The sequence below is a fragment of the Chenopodium album genome, chromosome 10 (genome assembly GCF_948465745.1).
Source record: "Chenopodium album chromosome 10, dcCheAlbu1.1, whole genome shotgun sequence".
In the NCBI taxonomy this organism is placed as follows: Eukaryota; Viridiplantae; Streptophyta; class Magnoliopsida; order Caryophyllales; family Amaranthaceae; genus Chenopodium; species Chenopodium album.
The window spans coordinates 2,098,355-2,121,917 of NC_137843.1; the positions used below are offsets into that span (position 1 = coordinate 2,098,355).

At 35.1% G+C, this 23,563-nt stretch overlaps 4 protein-coding genes and 1 non-coding gene across 8 annotated transcripts; 2 read left to right on the top strand and 3 right to left on the bottom strand.

The window, feature by feature from the left end:
• Positions 1-971: 971 nt before the first annotated feature.
• On the top strand, positions 972-3,986 carry LOC145561909 (protein RER1A-like). Of its 4 annotated transcripts, none has more exons than XM_081622036.1 (4): positions 972-1,516; positions 3,028-3,208; positions 3,343-3,413; positions 3,654-3,986. In XM_081622036.1, the coding sequence occupies exons 1-3, from the start codon at positions 1,143-1,145 to the stop codon at positions 3,403-3,405; spliced, it is 618 nt and encodes a 205-aa protein (XP_081478162.1). In that variant the 5' UTR covers positions 972-1,142; the 3' UTR covers positions 3,406-3,413; positions 3,654-3,986. The 4 variants fall into 4 exon arrangements, with proteins under 4 accessions (XP_081478162.1, XP_081478163.1, XP_081478164.1 ...); XM_081622037.1 differs by having other exon boundaries at positions 3,688-3,986; XM_081622038.1 differs by having other exon boundaries at positions 974-1,516; positions 3,349-3,413.
• Positions 3,987-4,578: 592 nt separating this feature from the next.
• Positions 4,579-6,849, bottom strand: LOC145563073 (UPF0481 protein At3g47200-like). The gene has a single exon (XM_081623481.1). The coding sequence runs from the start codon at positions 6,409-6,411 to the stop codon at positions 4,804-4,806; it is 1,608 nt and encodes a 535-aa protein (XP_081479607.1). The 5' UTR covers positions 6,412-6,849; the 3' UTR covers positions 4,579-4,803.
• Positions 6,850-8,056: 1,207 nt separating this feature from the next.
• Positions 8,057-8,129, top strand: TRNAA-AGC (transfer RNA alanine (anticodon AGC)). Its single transcript has one exon. It is a non-coding gene; the product is annotated as a tRNA-Ala (tRNA).
• A 677-nt stretch (positions 8,130-8,806) lies between these two features.
• Positions 8,807-11,150, bottom strand: LOC145561911 (cysteine proteinase RD21A-like). The gene is made up of 3 exons (XM_081622040.1): positions 10,612-11,150; positions 9,541-9,917; positions 8,807-9,359 (listed from the first exon to the last, which is right to left on the bottom strand). The coding sequence occupies exons 1-3, from the start codon at positions 11,051-11,053 to the stop codon at positions 9,084-9,086; spliced, it is 1,095 nt and encodes a 364-aa protein (XP_081478166.1). The 5' UTR covers positions 11,054-11,150; the 3' UTR covers positions 8,807-9,083.
• Positions 11,151-16,751: 5,601 nt separating this feature from the next.
• On the bottom strand, positions 16,752-23,015 carry LOC145561912 (beta-1,4-xylosyltransferase IRX14-like). Its single transcript, XM_081622041.1, has 3 exons — positions 21,850-23,015; positions 21,031-21,579; positions 16,752-17,459 (listed from the first exon to the last, which is right to left on the bottom strand). Exons 1-3 carry the CDS (start codon positions 22,566-22,568, stop codon positions 17,213-17,215), a joined length of 1,515 nt encoding a protein of 504 aa, XP_081478167.1. The 5' UTR covers positions 22,569-23,015; the 3' UTR covers positions 16,752-17,212.
• Between the last annotated feature and the right edge of the window lie 548 nt (positions 23,016-23,563).

Genomic DNA, 23,563 nt, shown 5'->3' on the forward strand with positions numbered 1-23,563 from the left:
CTGTTCACTTCTGCTTAATTTCAATTCAATTCAGTTTAGTTCAGTTCAGCTCCAATCAGTTCAATTCAGTTCACTTCAGCTCCTAATTTCCCTCTCTCATAAAATATTCAGTTCAGTTCAATTCAGTTCAGTTCAGCTCCAATCAGTTCAGTTTAGTAAATGTAAACAGGCCCTAAGATTCCTAAGTCCTAACCATGTGTCCATATTCTTGTGCCAGAGTGACTATAAACTGCTAGATCCGCTACGATCTCATCTTATGTTGGGTGGCTTGTGCCACGAAATATGAAAGGTTACTTAATATTGAACTATCATGTGTTGGTTGTGTAGTGATTTTAGGAAGGATTTAATGTTTTTTTATGTGTCACATACAATAATAAATGATGTCGTGCGCCCTTAACTAAAATTGAATTAAGACACGAGTGTAGAACTATTATCCAACTTGCACAATATTGTGTTGGGTGAAGCCTATATTATCCCATGTTGATCAAGAAAAAAAATTTGTTTTAAGTCAGCTTCCTTTAACGCCAACCCTATTCAACATTAACTTCAATCATTTTTTTAAATTTAAAACAATTTACTTTGCAAGTAACAAGACTTTAAATTACTCCTTATTCAACATCCAAGAAATGCAATCAAATAAATTGGGAAAATTATTTAATTCTTTAAATAGAGAATTTCATACACGTGAAATTATCATTATAATTCGATGAAATAATTTTTGCTTAGTGTTGCTCTTAAATTTGATAGAATTTATATATTTCATTTAAGTAGCTAAAGTGAAATTATAAATGAAATACAATATTATACTCCGATAAATGCATAATTTTATCATCAATATTAACTTACTTCGTATAGGATCGAACTTAAGTCAAAATTCAAAGCTAAACCAAAATGGACACCTAAGTACCAAATCAAAGACAAAAAAAAGGAAAGAGTGCAAGACCTTCCAAAAGCTCATTAGCATAAGAATTAAGAAAGGAAAAAATAAACTAAAATAAGCAGGAGAAAATAAAAATCAATTAATAAAATAAAAATATCGGCATCCCATTTCTTCTTCCTCACCTCTGCAAATCATATTCTCCTCGCAATCTCCCGTCAACCCCATTCTAGATTCGTGAGAATAAACCCACTTCGGATCCCAAATGATGGAGGCTGGCGGCGGCGGCGGTGAAACCCTAACGTCATCGGAAACACCCGCAACCGTCGTAGCACGGTGGAGCTTCATGGTTTCGCAGCGGTTCCAGCATTATCTGGACAAATCGACGCCTCACATGCTTTATCGTTGGATCGCATTCTTCGTCATCGCTTTGGGTTACGCTATTCGAGTTTACTTCGTTCAAGGGTTCTACATCGTCTCGTATGGGTTGGGAATTTACATTCTTAACCTTCTTATTGCCTTTCTCTCTCCTCAGGTGGACCCTGAGATCCAGGAACTCACTGATGGACCCGTTTTACCTACTCGGGGCTCCGATGAGTTTCGCCCCTTTGTTCGTCGACTTCCTGAGTTCAAATTCTGGTCTGTTCTTTATCTCTCTCAGTCAATTATTGATTCTTTTTAAGTAAAGAGTTTTTGCAATGCGTAGAATGTGATTGCACTTTAATTTGAAGCAAAAGTTTGGAAATCTCGCATATAGGTTGATTTAAAATGATTGTTGGTTATAGAATGCTGTGTTTGAATTTATGATAGTACTGAACAATATGTGATATTACTTGATGTAACGATTGATCAAGTGTTTTTTCTTGTTTGAGGTTGAATTTGAGATCTTGTGTACTCCGTATGATTAGGTTGTTTTTCAGGGTTATTTTGATATGGGTTTTGATTTTAATGGGGAAGTGTGGATGTACAATTGGAGTTTGAAATTAAATTTCAGGTAGTGTAGAGTAATCTTGTCTAGTTTTATTAGTGTTGATGTACGTGTTGGGATGGTTTCTAATTGAAGAATTAGATTGAGTATTCAGGGATTGATTGTTTGTGCTCAATTTTTGGAGTAGGATATGTGTACATGGTGGAGTGAGTATGTACCGATCATAGTTTATTAGTTTGGGAATTTAGATGCTTGAGTGGAAGAACAAAGTATTTTTGAAGTGTGTATCACCTCGCTAGTTGATGAATGACATGTAGCTGGAGTTTGACTTCATGGATAAACTGGTTGGGATCTAATGTGTGGCTGAGAACCTGCTTTGTGACAGCAACGGATCATATCTGTTCAAGGTTATGGCTAACTGTAGTAGCCTTATTTAATATTCATTCCTCGATGTTTGTTTTATTTGTCTGAAGTATTGCAAGTAAAACCGTCTTAGAGTAACGATGAGGGGTGTGGTAAGGAGATTGGAGGTTTTTTTGGAGGGAAGGCGTGTATATCAAGATTGTTGACACAGTGTTTTCAATTACTCAAAGGATTAGAAGTACGGTGTTTTGTTAGTTTCTTTTTTATGTCATAGGCTCATTAATCTAGGATTATGGCTACCTGGTTATTGGAGTGCAGATTGGCGGCAAAGCTGAATTGTGTGCAATACTGTATGGTAAAACTTCGTTTGAATTGTAAGACTTTTAGGCAACAAGCACTGTATCTTGCCTTTGTGGTCCATGGATTCTGAGGTACCTTGGCTGCTCTCTGACTCGTCCCATAAGCTTCAGTCCAACAAATTATGTTCTTCTGATCAATTCAGATTTTTTTTTAAATTATACTTGCCAATTTTAATAAAGAAAGAAATGGTAAGGAACAAATTTTGGATCAAGGGCTTTTACTTTAATTAGGTATGATTACCATTAATTTCGTCAGATCTGAATTATTCACTTACCATGCCCCACTTAAGGCTCCTCCCAAGGTTGTGTGGGAGGAATTGCAACTTTCCTAGTTTTCCATATGCGAGGGTCATATATGAAAATACTCTTTTTCATGAGACGTGTCTACTGTGGAGTTCATTATAGAGGCCTGATAAGAATTTAAATATTGTTACTCAAAGAATTTTAGTACTCCCTTTTTCTTTCCTTAATGACTGAATCTCCCCTTCTCATTTGTGAAGGTACTCGCTAACAAAAGCCTTCTGCATAGCTTTTTCCATGACATTTTCAAGTGTGTTTGACGTTCCTGTATTTTGGCCAATACTCCTCTTCTACTGGGTTGTTTTGTTCACGCTTACCATGAGAAGACAAATACACCATATGATCAAATACAGATATGTCCCGTTCTCCTTTGGGAAAAAGGTATGTTAATCTGTCTCTTTATAGCTAATCTGATGTTCTGTCTTTTCATTCCTTATGTATTCTCTATGTTATATTTCACTTTGTATATATGAAGTATATATTATGGAATGTCATCTTAACACTCTCTCTGTAAGTCTCAGCGTTATGATCGAAGGAAGTCTGCTGCAGAAGATAGCGCTGCACTCGTCAGGGATTGATGTTTTAGGTAGGTGAAATAATCTCCCCCTCCCCCCCCCCCCCCCTCTCCCCTTTAATTATTATGTTTTTAATTGTAATAAAGTGGTTGTTAATATTCCCAAGGCATGAGTTGGAACATGAGTTTTTTCTGGAGTTTTGCATTGTATGTGTTGGTTGGAATCTCAAATGAAAGGGATGATATTATGTAATGGGTCTAATTTTCCTGTTCCTTATGCCTCCCACTTGGAATTTCGTTCTCTTATCTCAGAAAGAATATGTTCTTGCTGCTCAATGAACCTCAGGACAATTTTAGGAGTGGTAGCTACAGTTTTCTGGTGTCGGTTCCAGCAATCAAGAGGATTCATTGTCATCCATATCACTCAAGCAGGCTCCCTTTGTGCAACTATTACTGATCTGACTGAATCTAGGAGGCTGCTGATGTTATTCCTTTCCTCTTGACATTACAATTCTGTATAGAGGGAAACATCACGAGTTTCTTGTAGGCTGTATCAACAGGAATCGTGATTTTATTTCTATTCAAAAGCCTTGTAACGTTTAACTTTAGTTTGATTTATTGGAGATGAAATGACATTATCTTTCATTTTCTCCACATCACCAATTCCTGATGAGTTTGCTTTTTAAATCTTTATGGATTTCATAGCTTCTTTTTGGAGCAAATTTACCATTATTTCAATTGTGAAACAGTGAAAAAGTACAATTACAAATTACAAAAATATGCTTCAGATATGTGCTTCACATATTATATTTTTTTCCATATCTTATCCTCAATGAGATGTTGAGCTTGCACTCTGTACTCTGCTGCTTTGGACTCATGCAGCGGAGAGTGGACACATGACATGCATTTGCTTAGGTTCAACCTTTAGCTTCATTTGTTCATTATGCAAAACCTTAACCGACAATGGGTAGGCTGCTGAGAGTTTTGGAGGTGTCTGCTTAAAATGCATCCAAGAAGGGAAAATATTAGCCAAGTACGAAGTATTTGCTCAAGTAATTCTAAAACACGGTAGTGAAATCTGGATTCTCTTTTCTTGCATAGTGAGTTCAAAAATAGTATTGCTCTCAATTGACTGCTCGGAGTTTCCAAGTGGTGATAAATCTGTGACATGTACGTATATGGTTGGATTTCTTAACCTTGAAAATATTGATTGTATGATGCATTTGTAAAAATCGTCATCATATATACATATTTTATCCTTGGAGTATTGAAAAAAAAAACTCTATTATCGTTTTCAGTTAATTGAAAAAAAATAAACAATTACTTCGTGTATAAGACTACAGAACCACAAACAATCCATGTAAAATCCTACCAAAATCACCTGTAGTTGTACAACCCCAGGAAAGTTTAATCACTGCTGCCAGAAATTCAGAAAATAGGGAGAAAGGAGCCTTCCTTGAGTTCAATTGGGGGGCTCGTAATAAGCAAAGACAGAGTAGAAGGTCTGCGCTCCAGTCAGCAGCAGTAAGAAAACAGCAGCCAGGAAAGAGATGACAGCCCAGGGATTGTAGAAGTATTTGTGCTTCAAACTCGCACGCCAGGCATTCCACCTATGATCATAGTACCTATTCACCTCTTCAGACACCTTAGCGAGATAACTATCATTTATGTCAAACACCACCTCTCGGCAAAGGTGGTTAAACATGTCTGCAACCTCGGCATCATTCCCTAGCCAATGCTCAAGTATCCCACAGTAATGAAGGTAATTCACATCTTGTGCTGAGTCGATTAAGTTATCCATGAACACCACATAAGCTGTTATGTCATTCGTGCAATCTAGGTGGCTTTGCTCGAAGGCCACAAGGTTGAGGAACAATGACTTTGTCCCATCATGAACTAGGAGCCGAGGAATATGAAAGACTCCGTTTTTGAACTTGATGTCCCAAAAACGATCAGTCTTCCGCTTCTTGAACTTGATACCAGACTCCTTAAGGTCTGTGACACAATGGATGAGCTGAGTCCTCCGGTGATCAGCCACTAGGTTTCTTCGGGACCATTTCCTGAACCAATGCCTAGGAACTGCCTCAGGACCTTTCCTGAGCAGACTCCTCCGAAACACATCAAGGCAATGCAGGCCAGCCTGGTCTGACAAAGGATGAAAAGCCACTGCGTTCGAGTGTAGAGATGATTTCAACTTGGTCATTTGCCTGGCAGTTAATGGCTCATCAATAGGTGACAATGGATCAAAGAATATGATCGCTAAATCTGCAACAACACTCTTCTGGTTCTGATCACCCAGCTGTAGTAAAATGAGCTTATCCAGGACAAACAGAGGAATTTGATTTTCAATCATCATCATATCTCGTCTTATGGAATACATCATCCCCCTCATTGCAAAAATAGGATCATTTCTCTCATAACCGAGGTTCTCAAACCCCTCGGTATACCCCCTAAAGAACTCGAGAATGAAGCAACCATCAAGCACCAACATTTCGACAAATTCATTGCTTGTTAGACTCAACGGTCCTTCATAACAAGCTCGTGCCCTGTCTTCTAAATCCTGCATTGCCTCAAGATAGAGCTTGATGCTTTGCCTCTTTCGTTTTAACATATAGTGTAAGGCCCTCCATTTGTGGCGTTCCATCGATTGAAGACGATGACTGCCACGATGGTAAGGCCCTATGGAAACTACTTGTGGAACATAGGCTTTTTCTTTTTCTTCCCCTAACCCTTGATCCCTCAGGAAATGTGGGATTCTGTATATGCATATTTTAGTCCACGAACCAGCAACATCATCATTACTTGCTCGCTCGAGTTTCTCCTTGATCGAGATTATCCATTCAGACTCTTGTGGATTTGCTGGTGATTGCAAGATTTGCATCTCCTCTGGCCTTCTGCACTCCCCATTGACCATCACTTGAAGCGGCTCGCACGGGAGTTGCAACCTTGCCTGCTGCTGCTGCTGCTGCTGCTCAGGTTGCTCTGATGTTTCAGCATTTTGGAGTTTTTCTCTGAGCTTTAGAGTTATCAAATACCAACTCAATAGCTCTTTGTTGTAAACAGCTACCATTTTCTTTATTTTTCTCCAAAGAACCAAAGCACTACAAACTTTAAAAGGAGCCCTTTATTCTTTCAACATAAAGGAGTTTTTAGCTCTTAAATTATTTTTGAAGTTACTTTTGCTGACCAGTTTTTTTTCCAGATTCTTTCTATACAAAGAACTTAAGATGATTTTTTGTTTTGAAATGGAGCAAAGATGTAAAGGAGAGATTTAAAGGGCTTTATTAGGAATATTAGAATAAAGATGTGATCTAATGTACCATTTGATGATAAGATCAACAGATTTAAATGGAACAAGAAGATGAGATACATGGAAATATATAAAGCAATTAGGCTCCTTTGATATTGCCTAAGACAAAAAGTCTTTGTGATGTGTGTGTTTATAGATTAGCTTCCATTTTATTTGAACTTTTTGGAGACATAATACTCTACTACAAGGGATCGGGCATTTATGTTAAATCTCGGATGATAATTTTGGTATAAAAACAGGCAATTTAAGTACTTAAAGATAATTATACACCTTTGTTGTACAACTTGCCATTACTCTATTGTTTTTGAAAAGAATAGAGGAAAAAATAAATATTAGAAAACCCTCCACACAAGACATGTTGTCGTAATTGGATCTTTAGACACTTTTGATGATGTCCATAGCTCACACATTATTTGTGTTGGAGATTTGACTTTATTTTATTTTCCATATTAAGTAATCGGCTCAATGAGTAGGTAGTTCATATAATTAGGATAAGAAACTAGGAGTTGATCATCTGTGTTTCTAATCACAATTTAAAATTTGTTCCTCCTTTATTCCTCAACTGCGGTAGGGCTGGTTTACAAGCTGGAAATAACTCTACTTATTTAATTTGTCCCAATCAAAGGAAGGTGCAATTGATTAAGACAGCCATATGGTTCTATATTAATCAGCATTATTTGTCACGTTTATGATCAATAATGCTACACTAACATGAAGTTTAATTTCATCCAATATGTTATGATATTAGTAGACAAAGACAAGAAAGTAACCTCCCCAAAATTAGATGTAATTGGGTGATGAGGCTGATGACATTGACAAACTTCACATGAAAGCATAAAATTGATTGGAGATAAAAGATCTTAAAATTTGTGTAAGTAAAAGAAGGCTAAAGTTTCAGGTTTTACTATACACAATGTAATGCTATAGGTCTGATATTTGGGCAAATTAAAGATAGTTTATTGATTATTATAGAAGACTTTTTTACGTCATAAAGTATATAAGTATATGTAGATTTGAGTGATTTCGTTAATAAACTTAAAAATACCATATAAATAACGTAAGAACATAAGTAAACTTTGTTAAAAAAAATTGTAATTGAAAACATATCTATACGGCTCTACTACAACAGATTAAAAACATTAAGTTTTGATTCTATGTCCATCCTCGGAAATTAAGTTGATATAGTTATCACAAACGAAAAACGTGTTTAACCAACTCCATGTTGACCTTTTGGTAATTGGTCCTTAACAAAAGATATGTCATGAACGTGGTTTATCAGTTTATGTGACCATACATGTGTTTTTTTTTTCCGTAGCCATTTCACCAGTTGGACCTACCATTTTATTGAGCCCATAGTCTATTCTGAATTTTAATTATTTTTGAAATGACATGAAAATTACAAATTGGGGATGTAGCTCAGATGGTAGAGCGCTCGCTTAGCATGCGAGAGGTACGGGGATCGATACCCCGCATCTCCATTTTTGCAATTTTGATTATTTTATTTGTAACACTACATGTATTTAGCATTTGGAGATGGTTTTATAATTCAGATTTTTCCCCCAAAACTATAAATTGTCTTTTATAACTCAAAAGCTATAATTTTGGAACAAAATGTAATTTGATTAATCACTTCTATTAACAAGGCCAAATATTCCAAAATTGAATAGGATAGGAGTCCAGGAGATGAAAATAAGGCTTAGTGATACTCTGATAGAGCCACTAAGCATGCCTCCCTAGTCCATAGACTCATATAATGTCAATAAAAAGCTTTTGACGGTTTAAAGTGAACAAAAAACTAAGATAACTTCACTAAAATGAATCCATCTCCCTCCTTCCCTTCTAGCTCAAGATGAACATTAAGCCAAGGTACAGACATTAATGATGAAGAAGAGATAAGAGTTGTAGAGAGAAAACATTACTTCTCATGTAAAATTAGAATGTTAACTCAGGTTAAGAGTCTTAAGACATCGTCTTTTGGTTAATGTTAAACTTCAGTTGGGACAGGTCTTTCCTGCCAATTGAACTTCTCCTGCAGTGAAGAGAACTTCAACTTCTGTCTGTTTTATAAACTGGTCTTTCATCTTTGGATTCATATATATTACAAGTAATAAGATAGAAGAATCTCAGGAAAAAAAAAACATGTTCATTGTTCATATATGAAATAGAAAAGAAGTGACCTTTCATTAATTAAAAGAAACTGAAAGCTAAACTTCTAAAAAACTTGCAACATCCTCTGTATTTTTTCCCCAGGAGATGCAATCTAACTTTTAGCTTATATACACAAATAGAGGCAGCCATGTAGGCTCCTATTAATTCTCTAAAACAGGAAATAATGCGTGATTTCGAATTAAAGTGACTTCATAGAAGAGCTAAAAAATAGTAATCCCCTTCATATTTTCAGCCACTTTCTTAATGATTCCTAGCTTCTTTCTTCAGAAGCTGCTTACTTTACCATCATCACTTTCGACAACGGAGAAAGGCTTGATGGGTTCTTTGGTTAGCTTTACAGGGTAAGATGGCTGCATTGCTATCCCACATTTGCCTGTGAAAGTATGGGTGTTGCGGCGCATCCTAAAGTATCCTTCCTCACCCCATCCACTGCCCCATGAATTCCTAACTATCCAGTAGTCTTTCCCATTCTCTGTTCCATATCCAACCACCACTACAGCGTGGTCGAGTTGTGTCCCACAGTGACCATTAAATATACCCTGCAACACAAGAACAGCAAGCAAAAAGTGATCAGTTAATTGAATTTACTGATTCATTAGTGTTTTTTCTAGTATTCGGTTATTAACTGAATAATTTTTCTTAACTAAAATTGATTTCTAATCATAAAAACAGTCTGAATTCATAACAGTTTTTACTATGACATAAAATATATATGCTTACAGATTGGTAGAGCTGGAGAGCTCTGCCACCAGCCTCAATAGCAACGCTAACAGGCTGGTGAGCAACAGCTTTCTTCAAAGCTTTCTCGCTATAAGGCTGGACATCTTCATATCCATCAATGCTCACAACTTTGTTGTTCTTCCTGTTAAGATCACACTGGCCATCAACACCTTTGTAAGGATAACTTTCCTCGGTGTCTAGACCGCCATTCTCAAGGATAAATTGAAAGGCGTTGTCCATGAGACCGCCATTGCAGCCCTGATCAACAGCTCGGTCACAATCGACAAGCTCTTGCTCGGACAAGGAGGTCAGGTTTCCTGTCACAATTTGGTTGATTGCTTCTACGGTTGCTACTGTTGAGAATGCCCAACAACTACCTGATAAAACAGGACAATAACAAAGCAATGGATGTTTAGTTAATTAATTTGATACTGATGGACATGTCTATAGGGCCGGCCCAAAAGACTAAAATGATGGGTCATAGCCCAAAAGTGTCAACTGACGGGTCATGGTCCAGCAAGGAATACTACAATTAAAATTAAAAAGAATATTTTGTTAATCTACCATTCAAACTAAATTAGTTGTTGTAGTTCTCAATGAGATTATTTAATTCCAATTCCAACAAACAAACTAACGTTAAAAGTGTCCTAATTTCGAGGATTCATCCCTTCAAGAAAGGAATCAATTATCTTCTATCAACAACTATACCATCCTTTGTCAAAGAAAAAAAAAATACCATTAAAAAAATGCTCCAATATAATACAATTAGTTTAAACTATACTTGATCACATTAAACCAACTCATTAAACATACTTTGTAATTTGAGTTAAAGTATACAATTTGATTGCTTATCCTTATTTTTAGGGAATCTAATTAATCACTTAACTTATTTTTAAGAAAATCTAATTATTTAACGTTAATTGAAAGGGAAAAAAAAAAAAAGTCATCCACTTAAAATCTAGGCAAAAACAAAAACCCCCATAAGAAGAAAACCGAATTTTAAAAAAAAGTTTAAAATACAAATAAAGAATCTTTAATTAAAAAAATAGAAATAATGTAAAGAATTCATACCACATTGGCCTTGATCTTTGACATGGTTAACAGCGCCAGTTTTCCTCCAATCGACGGCCTTAGGCAACTGGTCACCGGGAAGAGGCCAGTAACGAAGACTAACCTTCCGGTTAATACTAATGGGCTTGGGCCGATTACCCAAGAACCTGGACCGGTACTCTTCATTAGTCAGATCAGCAAACTTGTTAAGCCCAAGTTTGTAAGACCGGTCCACAGAGTTATGCTCATCAATGAATTTCAAGTTATCTTTGAAAATCTCAAACCTCTTTTGATCATCTGGGGTTGGCAGGCCGTTTCGGGCCTTACCGTGATGGGCCTGCCAGTTTTTGTACAGGCCCATGATCTCTGCGTCAGTCCGCTCCGTCGCGGCTAACGCTAGTGGTGAGAGGAGGAGAGAGAAAAGGATGGTGGTTAACACGGCGGATGTTTGCCGGAGTTTCATGGTTGTCGGATGAGAAGTTTGGAGAGAGAATTGATTGTTGGGAAAGGAACGGAATAAGGATGTTTGGAGAAAAGGGTTTGTTGTGTTATGAAGAGGTGTTGGAAGAGAGGTTTTTATAGGCGTGAATGTATGAGTCCTGGTATGAATAGGTGTTGCTACAACAATTTTTTATTATTTTTAGAGAGTATGAAGAAGATATATGTTAAAATATAACTGGATAATTAATGTCTTGATGATGTGTGTAGTCCTAGTAAGATTTTGATTAGCAAAATTTGACTCCATTTAATCTAATGTATATTAGATTGGATTAGTATATTATGAATTCTGTTAATTAAAAAAAAAAAAAAAAAAAAAAAAAAAACGAGTAGTTTATTATGAAACGCACGTATTGGTATACTATTATTAGATGTAAAAAGTGTATGATTTTTATTCTTCAGAGAAAAAGAAAGTATATGAACTTATTGGAATTCAAGTTTTATTTACTCAAATTAACCAAAATTTCTTTTTTAAAAAATATTTGATAGTCAGTAATATGGAGGAAAAATGGGGAAAATGATGAAATATAGTTCGAAATGAAAATTGTCGGGAAAAGACAGTAAGTTTAATAAAGATTTTCTGTCAATAAAGGTTTTTCTTGTTAATCCACTTTGCCTTTAAACTATCAATTTAGTTGATTACATACGTGTCTCCTTTCATTACTCAATGTCATTATGAATCTTTATGTGATGACCAACTAATTAATAGTCGCATTTGGTTCCAAACAACGTTATATGACCTCAAGATGTATCCTCTATCATCACTTGAGTTTTCAACACTAGGTCCCAAAATTTTTTGAAAATGGACCTTAGTTTTGTAAAGTATAGCCTTCAATTTGGCCTTCGCATAACTTTTTTTTTGGGCTTGGAAAGATTATGCATTGATGAGTTTCCCAAAATTTCCATCAAATTTCCCCAGGAGTCTTACTTGATGCCTGAAAAAGTTTCATTTATGCCTTAGCCCTTTTCTCGTATCATGGTTTAAGAGTACGTACGTAGCTACATACGAGTAGCTTTTGTTACGTGGTTCCTTAAACTACCTTTAATATATATCCTTAAACTTATTCGACTAAGTTTTAAATATTAATTAAATATAATACGCAATAATTGCATAAAAATGAACTGAGCTGAAATGAACTGAATAGAGTTGAAATGAATTATTTATGAGAGAAGGAAATTAAGAACTAAAGTGTTTGAAGCTGAAATGAACTAAACTGAAATTAAGCTGAAAAGAACAGACCTTTAATACAACAAATAAACTACCAATATGGGCATATGGCAGTATGTAATTCTTCCATTTTCAAAGGAAACATCTACAAGCAAGTAATATTTTCAAATGAGACTGCCTAAAAAGAAAAGGGGGAGAAGATAAAGTATGCTTATCCCTAGGGACTTGTATAAAGGCTGGTAACGTGGGAAGGGGGAGAGGCGGAGAGCGGTACTCCGCAAGTCCGCAATAGTGATGCGATTTTGAAAGTGAATTAAAATGCCTTTTTGGACTATGACTCACACATTAACTAACCGCTTATGTTCTACGGTTAGAAATTTTTTGGAGGATTATCATATTTTTCCTTGAAAAATTCTAAGATACGACTATAATTCAAGTATTTTTGAAACAAGCTAAGGAGTAGTTTTGTTTGAGCACGATGCATTTAGTTACCAAGCAATAATGAGTACACGTACAATAATTATTTGTCAAAGAAGATAATTTTACCATATTAAAATTTACCTTGTGATTTTAAGGTTATGAGATTATATGACATGCATACATATAGCATGCTTGCCTAGAGATTTCAGAGTTACAGACCTAGCAGTGTTAGTTGGAAGTTATTAGAGCACGCCCATTGTTTGTGGAATAAACAAGCGTTGAACCAAAGAGTAGGGTTACATACGTTGGGGTTAGAGTAGTCTTTTGGCAGCCAAATAAATTACAACAAAAAGATTTTTATACTGCAATGAAGCTCTGCAACCCAGCCTGTTTGGGGGAATCCTATCCACAATGCTCACTACACCACCTTCCCCACTTGTAACCAAATCACGACATACCTTTCATATTGCAGATTCAGTCAATCCAATTTACTTAAATCTTAATTATGTATCATTAGATGAGTTTGGTTGAAGCTTTCCAAGGATCCAAAGTCTTTGAGTCGTGCAAGGATGTCTTAATTTTATGACTAGACTACATAAACAGATAGACAAGCTCGTATTTTCAACCTTTTTAATTTGATTTTATTGAAAAAAGATCATCTATTTACGAGTAATGTTTATGTATTTAGCAAATGTAGTTATTAGATCGTCATACTAATCTCAAAATATATTATTATGACTACGTGTAGGCTACTGATAAGAAAAAATATTCGACGCTAACCAATTTATTGCTTTTATCACACTTTATGAGCATCACTTCTTTTGTATACTTTGTAGACTGCGTCATTGAACTAAAGTAATAATTATCATTCCTCTTAAAAAGTATAATTTTCAAACAAAAAATGCATAATTAATCAATTGATTGAATAACTAATAATACCCTTATTTTCTTATATATTCTGACTAATTTCCCCCTTCCTTTTGGGGTTACTCTTATCTATTTGTTGGAATCTTCCATGAAATTTTGGATGAATATTTCTGTTCACCCATCTTTATTAATGGGCGGCAGATTTTTTTATTTTTTTTTTTTCATTAATAAAATAAATAAAAGATTTTAGAGTTAACGTATGGGTATCAATTATCTTCTATAATGTGAAAGAGATCAAAGAGCAAAGATGAGGTCCAAGAAGTACGTAATAGTGTCAGAAATGAGCTTCCAAAGCAAATAAAACACAAAACCACCATGCCGTCACAATTCACAAGCTCTTTATATAAACTGACATCCCCATGTTCATTGGAATCATGGAATCCTTTCTATAATTGGATTAAATAGATTCTGAATCTATAAACGAACTCGATCTCAGCTCCTTTCCCAATTTGCATGTATAAGATCTTGTTTTAGCTGCTCCGTAGTTTACTACGTGCAAGTATCTATTATACATCCAGTTGTATCATGTATATGTCACATATGTGTATTAGGGTAAAAGTTAACTATATACGGAGTATAAATAGATTTTGATGTGTATTATGACATTGTGTCATTAGAAATTGTAGCATCTAAAATTCTGAATAATGTGATATGGGCTAATAAAAGTAATAAATGAGTTATTTAATAATACTGCATCCACTTCTTTTGTTTGAATTATTTCTTTTATGAATGACCTTAAAACATTGCGCTATACTAGTTTCAAAATATAAAAACATAAAAAATTACTTAAAACTTAAAAACATTGCATGCTCATATAGTCATACGAAGTATTTTCTTCTCATACATTCTAACATTGAACTTTACCAATTTTATCTCTCATCAACTTCACTCAACCAAAATATTAAAAGTGACCAAACCTCAAAAAGACATGTACGTGCTTGCATAGTATGCTAATATGACTATTACTTTTTCAAAATAAATAAATAAATTAATTGTAACATTTTTAGTTTTTAACCTTAGGATTAGCAACGGGTCGGATGGGGCTAAATTCGAATCCGATCCGTTTAATATTTGGATCGTGGACTCGGGTTCGAATCTGATTGACTCGAGTCTGAATCCGACTCACCTCTTTAGGGTCCGAATCCGGTCCGTTTATTACATTTGGATTAATCTGAGAACTATTTTTTTTTAGAATAATGTGTGATACTTCCTCCTTTTTTTAGTTGATACCGTTTGAGTTTTACATTATTCACACAACACACTTTAACTCGCTTTTGTGGTTTATAGATACGATAAAACATATTCATGTGGAATCTTGTTTGAATCGTTTCAATGCATATTTTATTAATATCCACTTTTTATAATTTTACAATGTTAATAATTAGAGATATTAATCATTAAAAACACGCGTTGGCAAACGTGATAATAGATGGTGTCAACTAAAAAAAAAACAGAGGAAGTATATACTTATAATTGCTTGTATTGTCTCTAATTATGATTTTTACATCATATTAGTGCATAAAACATCCGAAAAAGCTTAGGATATAAATTCTAAACATAATGTATTTAAATTATAACCTAGGACTTGGGTCGGATTCAGACATCGCACAAGGTCCAAGTCCGATTCGCCTCCTATTCGAATTCGGATTCATTTCGTGAATTTAGACTATTTTTAAGCGGATTTCAATCAGACTTTTTTGTTCCGATTCAAATCGACTCAAATTGAATCGTGATCCTTAAATATGACATTATGAATAAGGCACAGTAAAAGATCATGTGATATAAGACGGTGCATCTTATTTTGGTCTGCAAAGGCACGCCCAACCAAGTAGCAAATTAAATTAAACAGAAAGTGTGGCAACCGTTATTATTTGGGTACTGGTTAGTTATTATTAAAATCTTTAAAATTTTCTGCAGTCGTCTGTTAAATTTCATGCCAATCGTGTAGTTTGGGCGGCTGCTGCTAACGTTGTCTGTGTTTCCCAGTAAACAACTGCAGTTAAGTTGTTCATTCCCAAAAACTGACTTCAATAAACCACTTTCTTTTTATTAACTAAATTATCTTCATACCAATTGTTGCCATAATTTTTTCTAAGATATGTAACAAATAATTTCATTTTTTTTTTTTTTGAAGTTTTATACGAAGTAGTTGAATTGCCCACTATAGAGATCCCATCTGCTGCAACTGGATTTGAATTTCCAGAGCATTTAGCTAAATAAATGCGCTGCAACCTCTGCAAAATGTCGTTACAAACAACCTAGTGAAGGAAATCAACCTCTTTGGAGATTCTAACGGTTACCCCTGTTGATATACCTGTAACCGCTTTATTTGTCGCACTAGTAGCTCATATTACATTACCTTATTTTATTATTTTATGTGTACACATTAGCAGATCATATTACATTACCATGCCTTATCTATTTATGTTCATTTCTCACATTAGTAGCTCAAATTACATTACTGTATGACTGTATCTTATCACGAGGAAATTTTATTTTAAAGAAACTAAGCCTACAGTATCACGCCATGTTACTCATTGTTTTTTTTTTTTTTTTTTTTTTTTTTTTGTAGGTCATGTTTCTCATTGTTACCTTATAGCTTAATATTTGTCCTTATCAATTTTCTAAGCAAATGTAACAAAAAAAAAAAAAGACAGGGAGTTTTAAATGTTATCTAAATCTTGATAATTTAGTAAAATTAGGTACATAGTAATAAAAGGTTATCTAAATCTTCACCTCAAAAAAATTACCCGTACTTAGTATAAATTAATAAAACAGTTTTTTCTTTTCAAAAAAAATAAAATAAAATAAAAAATAAATAAAATAAAAATGCTGCGTAATAATACTCCTAATAAAATGGGACACTTTGATACCAAAACATTATACTAATGGAGAACAAGCGGTAACTCTTCTCAGTTAAGACTTCAATTCTCATTAACTTTTATGCCAATCGATATTATATACTAGTATTCACGATTGGTATTTGGACTGAGTGACCAAATACGAAGTACTTATATATTCAAGTTTTTGGTAATCTACTTTATTTACAGTATTTTGTTGTTGGTGCAATTGGTAGTCTCCCTTTCGAATAATACTTGTTTTGTACTATCTATATAATAGAGCAATCATTCCAAAAAAAAAAAAAAAATTATTGTAAATCCATTTCTAATTTTCATTCATTTCTAATTTTCATTCATAGCAGCATAATCAATCATTCATTGAAATTTGCAAGCCCAACAAAGGACAGCAAACAATCTGTAAATCTGTATATCAAGGGGCGATATGTATAGATTTGAAGGGTGTATGAATACAAATGGTATCCTAGGGCAAGGTAGATTAACTGGTTGACAGGCCTTGCTTAAGAACCCGAAGAAAGGTGGAGGAAAAAGAAAGAAAAAAAAAAGAATTAACCAAATGAGGATGAAAACTAAATACACACTATCAACCAACCCAATTTTACAAAACCTCATCTTGAACTTCTGCTTATATACTAGGTTGTATATGTTTTGACTGCTTTCCGCTGGATCTCTCTCATGTACGAGGCCTCGAATATGGGACTAAACAATAAGGGTGCAATCAGTAAGAAGATATCCCTGAAAAAGAAGGTTCTTACTTATCTCCTGTATTTCTAGAAGAAAATCGCGTCTCAGCAACTCTAGCTTCACGCTTTTTCTTACTGCGTGAACTTCTTTTCCTGGTTCGAGTTTTTGGAGGCCGTTTCACGACACGCTCTTCGACAAAGTGCTGCTGTTCAGTAGCTATCACCTTCTCATTGGACGGTAGTTCAGGAGGAATTTCTGGCCATGGTGTATGTTTGGCAGGGACGGTTATCTCTAAAGTAGTATCGATTACCCATCTGCATGAACGAAAGAAACAAACATTATTTACTGAATAAAATGTCCATATTTGATTAGAATAAAGATGTAGGCAGAAAAGGAAAGCATGTTCTTCCCAATACACAGAAAGCCCCCAAATATATAGTGCCGTACTAATCAAAGAATTGTTATATGGTATGCCAAAGGACATCAATAAACAGTGAACATAAAAAAATACATACAACCGGAATTAGCTGAACTGTCCTCAAATGACAGTGGCAGCAAAACTGCTGGTTGGTTATATGATTTTGGCATAAAGTTGGCCTCACTTTCATATCATGTTCCAGAAAACACTTCATCAAACAGTTCACTAATCATACATCTTGGATATGCAGCATTTTTAGCAATAAGCAAAAGGTGAAAGAAAATTATCTTTATTGCTTGCATTCTATGACAAAGCTCTACGAACATATAGCTCCAAGGAAGAGTAGACATTACGAGATAGATAGCTAGGTGAACTTATTAGGATTTGATAGGCAGCATCCTTTAATTACTATAATTATTTTGTTCTGAAGTCCTCAATTTTTACAATGCAATTAAAGTAGGAAAATTAATGATAAATCAGATGAATGAGGCACACACCCCGATCGGCACTCACCCCCCCCCCCCCCCCCCCTCTCATCTTATAATAATAAAATAAGAGAGAAAACATGGGTTGCTAAAAGAGCATGAGCTGCTGCTTAGCTATCCTACAGCTAGAGCCTAAAAGTATTGATTGGAATCTGAAAACTCATATAAATCAATCAAATCAAACCCATAGTCCCAAAAGTGGGTTCGGCTACATGAACCAAATTTGATTATTCCGTGTAATCATCGACAAAGATCCTCCTCCTCCATCCCTTACAATCCAATGCCTCATCCTCGTGCAAATCCAAAATATGAAAACTCATAACATTTTTTTTTTTAGAATAAAAGGTAAGAAAAAGAACACTGGGAAACCCTCCTGACAAGGAGAACTTACAGCTTTTAATAGTTTGGGAGACCAGAAAAGTTGATAATCACAAAAAAAAAGGTATACTAGAGAAAGAAAAAAATAATAATAATAAATAACCACTCCTCCTAGGCTCAAGGCACCCTAGCACCAAGCCACCTAGTATCTATCAGCTCTCCTGTGATGTCGTGATGACCAGATTTTAAGGGTCTTACTGTCAACTAGGCTATCTTTATCCAGCTCGAGTAAGAGTATACGGTTGCAGCCATTACACAACGTAACTTATCAAACAATGACACTAAAATGATAGGTGTGACTCATGCAAACAGAACGAACATCAAAGTTAAAATCTGAAAAATGCCAAGCTGCAAAATGGTTCCCCAAAGGTAAAATAATTAATGACCTATCAAGCTAATCTTTGCACTCAAGGCAACAAATCATAATCAAGCAGAAAAACTACAAGTAGTGAATATGAGCAGCCAAATCCAAAATTATAAAACACAAATCCACATAGATACAGCAACACGAACTTATTATGTTTCACTACTAGGAAGATAGGGTGGTAAACATGTATTACCACTAACCAGTCTATTAGAAACAAAATTATTTCCAAAAGACTAGCTGAAAGTCATATGCTCATATAAGCATATTATTTCAAAACCTTGTTCAACCTATTCAGGCAAATACAAGGTTATTTAGAATCCTTGTGAAAACAGGCTGTTTATAGTCCAAACTAATATGTATGAATATGTCAGTTCCAAAGAAAGCCCTTTGTCATATTCTCCAGCAATGGCAAGGAGCATAAATGTGCATAGTCAATAAAAATCAATCTACAAGTTTATAGTGTATGTGTAATATAAATAATTTGGAACAAATCTAGCAAAAATAGAAAATGAGTCTTTTGGTATTATTAATTCAATGATGATTTTTTTTTTTTTGGAAAGATACCACACATTAATCTAATAATTTGAAGTCGTTGAATAAGATGGTAGACTAGCTAAGTAACCATCGTGCCTCGGCACATATCCCTTTTTTTTTTTTTTTTTTTTTTTTTAATGTGTGGTTAATGTTTATCAAGGGTGATCCATTTAATACATATTTAATCATTGGACAAAAAAATAAGCAGGTGATTTAGTAGCACGGGCTGCAGCCTAGGACAAATGCTCACAATTAATATATTTACAAGAAGTGGCTTAGGAGCAAGAATTATCATGAGACATATATTGGCATTGTATTAAACCAATTATTATATCATGAAGCTGGTCCCAAACCAAACATTTAGTTCATATATTATAAACATATAGCTTAAAGAATATGAACTTATTGCTAAGTACGTATTGTTTGAGTTGTATGTTAATTTTTGCTGCTCAACCATTAAATAAAAAACAGTATATGTTCATAATACAAGAACAATACATACATGTTAGTTTGGGACAGGGATGTGTTTTTTTCAAAATAAAATTCATTGTTAAGAAAGGAGTCATCCGACTCATCTCCAATCATTTAAAAAATTACCAAAGATAAATCACCCCCAAATGCACAAATATCACACCGAATGCGTAGCTGCCCTTATTTAGTTGCACATCTGAAATGTCACTAGATTTTATAAAATCTGAGGCTCAAGGGCACACGAGAAATCTTTGATATCGTTCAAAGATGACGATATTCATTTTTCATTGTTCATATCTCGTCTAAAGTTGGCCAGACAAATCTAATCAAATTGGCTTGAAGTAGGTAATCAACATTCAATGATACACATGTAGGCTATTTGATATTTCAGAAATGGAGAAAATCAAGCAAAAAGTATATGTACTAAATCCTCACCATCCAAAGCATTTGCCAACAACCTTCAAGCTCAACAACTTCATCCTACCCTACCTCATTGTAGTGCTATCCAGATAACCTATAATCTTATTCCATTTTTACCTTTTTATGACCAAGACCAACAATATTACCAAATGACTTCCCACAACCAATAGAATCATGTCTAGTGAACATTTTACCCTCCACCCCCTCCCATCATTCATAACACCTCAAGTGAAGATAAGATGAAAGCCTCAAAAGTCAGGGTATCCTTTCAATCAATTATTAAGAGGTTGGGTAACAAGTCCAACATTGAGCATCATTGAAATATTTATTAAACCAAATCCCAATATTTAACTTTATCATATAAATTTTCTTACTCTATCTAGATCTCCAAGAATTACATGTGAGTTAGAAGGGAATGCATCCCTACAAAGAAGTACTCACAAATATCAAGCTAACTCAAATTGCTTTTTATCACCCTACAATATAAGATGCATAAATATTGTTAAAAGCCAAGCCAATTAATAATTGCAAGCTAATCATCTAACTAGAGTAACGGAAAAGGTCAATAATTGCAAGATGATCTTAACTGAAGTAATTGAAGAGGAAAATAATTGAATGCTAAAACGATAGGCCATTTCCAGTATTTATAAAGGGTAAACAGCCTAGATTCAACTAAAGCAAAGCACGAACTCTAGGTAAATTGAGGCAGGGAGGGACGTCAAATGAAGTCTTAATATATGAATCATCAATCTGAGGGAAAAACATGAATGCGCTAAAAAAAAAAAAAAAAAAAGCAAAGGTGAGCAACTGACCCAGGTGGAAATTTGCTGTCAGCTCGAGCTTCTACGCGAAGCCACCAAAGGAAAACCTTGCGGCCACAGCTTCCAAGAGGTTCTACTACAGAGGGATCTTTCAGTAGTGAAAGGGGGCTTTCTACGCTATCATCAGCCAAAATATCCAAATCCTTCATCCATTCCGGCTTATGATCAACATTATCCTTCCAAAGCAACCTTGAATTTAACACAAACCCAGCCCACTCAACCTTCCTCGGTAAAACAGTCCCAATGTCTCCAATGTGAACCGAGCTCTTCTCTACATAAGGACTTGTATCAAAAGTGTGCCAACCTACTAAACTGTCCGATGAATTACATGCTGGACCCTGGATAGGCAACGAACTCTCGTCATTCTCCATCTTCTCCATTTGCAAAGGCTCGTTAGGATCACCTGAATGCACAAGAATCCCAACAGAAAGAGCCCCAATATTGTTCACTTTCTGCACCTCATCAAAGAACTCCATACTATGCATATTACTATCATCAGCAAAAACCACAAGACCATCCAATTTCCGGTCTCTCACCAATCTGCCTCCATCACAAAATTAACCATCATCAAAATTCAATTTTATAACATAAGCAATGCTCTTAGACACACTAAAATCAAAATGCCACATTTATAGAAATTACAATTCATACTAAATCCATAATCTATCCAATTCCAAATAAAAATCATACAAACAATCAACAAAATTTATTAAAGCAACAGAATTCAAATCACACGCCACAAAATTTTTCAACATTACCAACAACAATCACAACATCAATCAATAAACCACTTAAAACCAAACAACTCACCTCAATGCCTGAACCCTCATAAGATCCTCCACCCGGTAACGATCCGCCCAAGACACCGGCATCTGCCGGTTAAATCCAATGTGGATAGTCTTCAACCTGGACTTGGCAATCAATGTAGCAGTCTCATTAGTAGGTCCACCGGCCTCGACGACGATCCAAACGACGTCGTAAGGAGCATTCATAAGAGAATGCATAACACCAGTCAAATGAAGAGCCTGGAAAGTTCGAACATAAGTAGGAGTGACCACAATAACAGTCCTGGGTTCCTTCACACCATATTGCATCCTCTGTTCTTTCTGAACTCTTTCCAGAATCCGGTGAGCACGCATCACTTCCTCCGGATTCGGGTGCGGCCATGGTCGGATCAAGATCCCATGTCGCCCGACAACCACCCGACTCGCCACCGTCCGATTCGCCGGAATCGGAGGTTGAAGAATCGCCGGAGATCGAGTTTCTAGGGTTCTGAAAAATGGTACTGTGATAGTAGAAGATGAAGAGTTTGGAGAAGTTGAAGTTGATGAAAATAGAAGGAAGAAAACTAAACGAGAAAATCGAAAACCTAAAACAAGACTAATTAAGCAGCATAACCCATGAAGTAAAACCCAGAATAATGTCGCCGGAGATTTCATAGCTCCGTCAACTCCGCCGGCGTCAACTGACCTGAAACTGTTACTCCGGCGAGTAGCTTGTTGTTGTTGAAGCAGAGAGAGCTGCTTCATTTTTAATGGGTTTTTGAGAGCTTGAAGGGTATAACAATGGCGGATGAAAATTGATGGTGGAGTTAAAGAGAAGGTAGGAAAGAGGTGGGTGGGTAAGATTAAGCAATCAAGCAGAAAAATAAAAATGGTTGGAAGAAAACTTGAGATTTAAGAATGGAGGAGAGAGAATTTGGGGGGGAGTTTGATTGATGGTCACTTTCTAGCACCTACTGCTTTTCTGTGTGTTGTTGCTGGTATTGTCTGTGCTAAGATTGGTGAAGAAATTGTTTGAATAAAAAAAAAAAGGGATTTTTTAATTTTTGGACATGGAAGAAAATCTGAATACAAGGAAAGAAATCGGACAAAAGTGGAGAGAGATTTTCCAGAATTTATTTCGGGTGGCGATATTATAGCAATCAAACTGAAAAGAAAATGGGTTGGTTTTTTTAGTCACTACTCAGTAGTGTCTCTCAATTCACATGTACTCCGTGTACTAATTTCGACATTTTGCTACTGATTTGTTATGGACTATTAGTTCCGGCAAAATTCGAAAGTGATCCAAACTCGATTTTTTTTTTTTTTTTTCTTATCAAATAGGAGAATTAACTTTACTTTCTGAACACATCGAAAAATAAACTTTACTTCGTCTCAAGGATTTAATGTACATAAGTATGTACGGAGTACAATGATTAAGATATTAGAAGAAAATAAATTCAAGTGTAAAAAATAATGGAAAAAAAATTACGTGGAGTAATTGTAGGGAAAATCTAGTAGTATTTAAATTTATAATAATTTTATTTAATTCATTATTGCATTAGATATTGGGGATAGGAGTTTGGAGAGCTTAACCCGACATCTAAATGCAAATATAGATTTGATGTGTTTTTTTTTTTTTCCTTGAAGTTTGTTCTCACTATGTAACGTTTTTCATGGACTAAAGACTTATTCTCTTCCGTTTAATTTCAGTTCCTAATTTCCTTCTCTCATAAATAATTCAATTCAGTTTAGTAAATTAG

Bases quoted from the DNA above. Each gene is read 5' to 3' on its own strand.
- LOC145561911 (XM_081622040.1), bottom strand. From the start codon at position 11,053: ATGAAACTCCGGCAAACATCCGCCGTGTTAACCACCATCCTTTTCTCT. The intron at 9,918-10,611 runs GTATGAATTCTT...CTGTTTTATCAG, and splicing joins CAAAGATCAAGGCCAATGTG to GTAGTTGTTGGGCATTCTCA. The intron at 9,360-9,540 runs GTAAGCATATAT...CTTGTGTTGCAG, and splicing joins CTCTCCAGCTCTACCAATCT to GGTATATTTAATGGTCACTG.
- LOC145563073 (XM_081623481.1), bottom strand. From the start codon at position 6,411: ATGGTAGCTGTTTACAACAAAGAGCTATTGAGTTGGTATTTGATAACT.
- LOC145561912 (XM_081622041.1), bottom strand. From the start codon at position 22,568: ATGAAGCAGCTCTCTCTGCTTCAACAACAACAAGCTACTCGCCGGAGT. The intron at 21,580-21,849 runs GTGAGTTGTTTG...TGATGGAGGCAG, and splicing joins ATGAGGGTTCAGGCATTGAG to ATTGGTGAGAGACCGGAAAT. The intron at 17,460-21,030 runs GTCAGTTGCTCA...TCGTTCATGCAG, and splicing joins GACAGCAAATTTCCACCTGG to ATGGGTAATCGATACTACTT.
- LOC145561909 (XM_081622036.1), top strand. From the start codon at position 1,143: ATGATGGAGGCTGGCGGCGGCGGCGGTGAAACCCTAACGTCATCGGAA. The intron at 1,517-3,027 runs GTCTGTTCTTTA...TCATTTGTGAAG, and splicing joins CTTCCTGAGTTCAAATTCTG to GTACTCGCTAACAAAAGCCT. The intron at 3,209-3,342 runs GTATGTTAATCT...TCTCTCTGTAAG, and splicing joins CGTTCTCCTTTGGGAAAAAG to TCTCAGCGTTATGATCGAAG.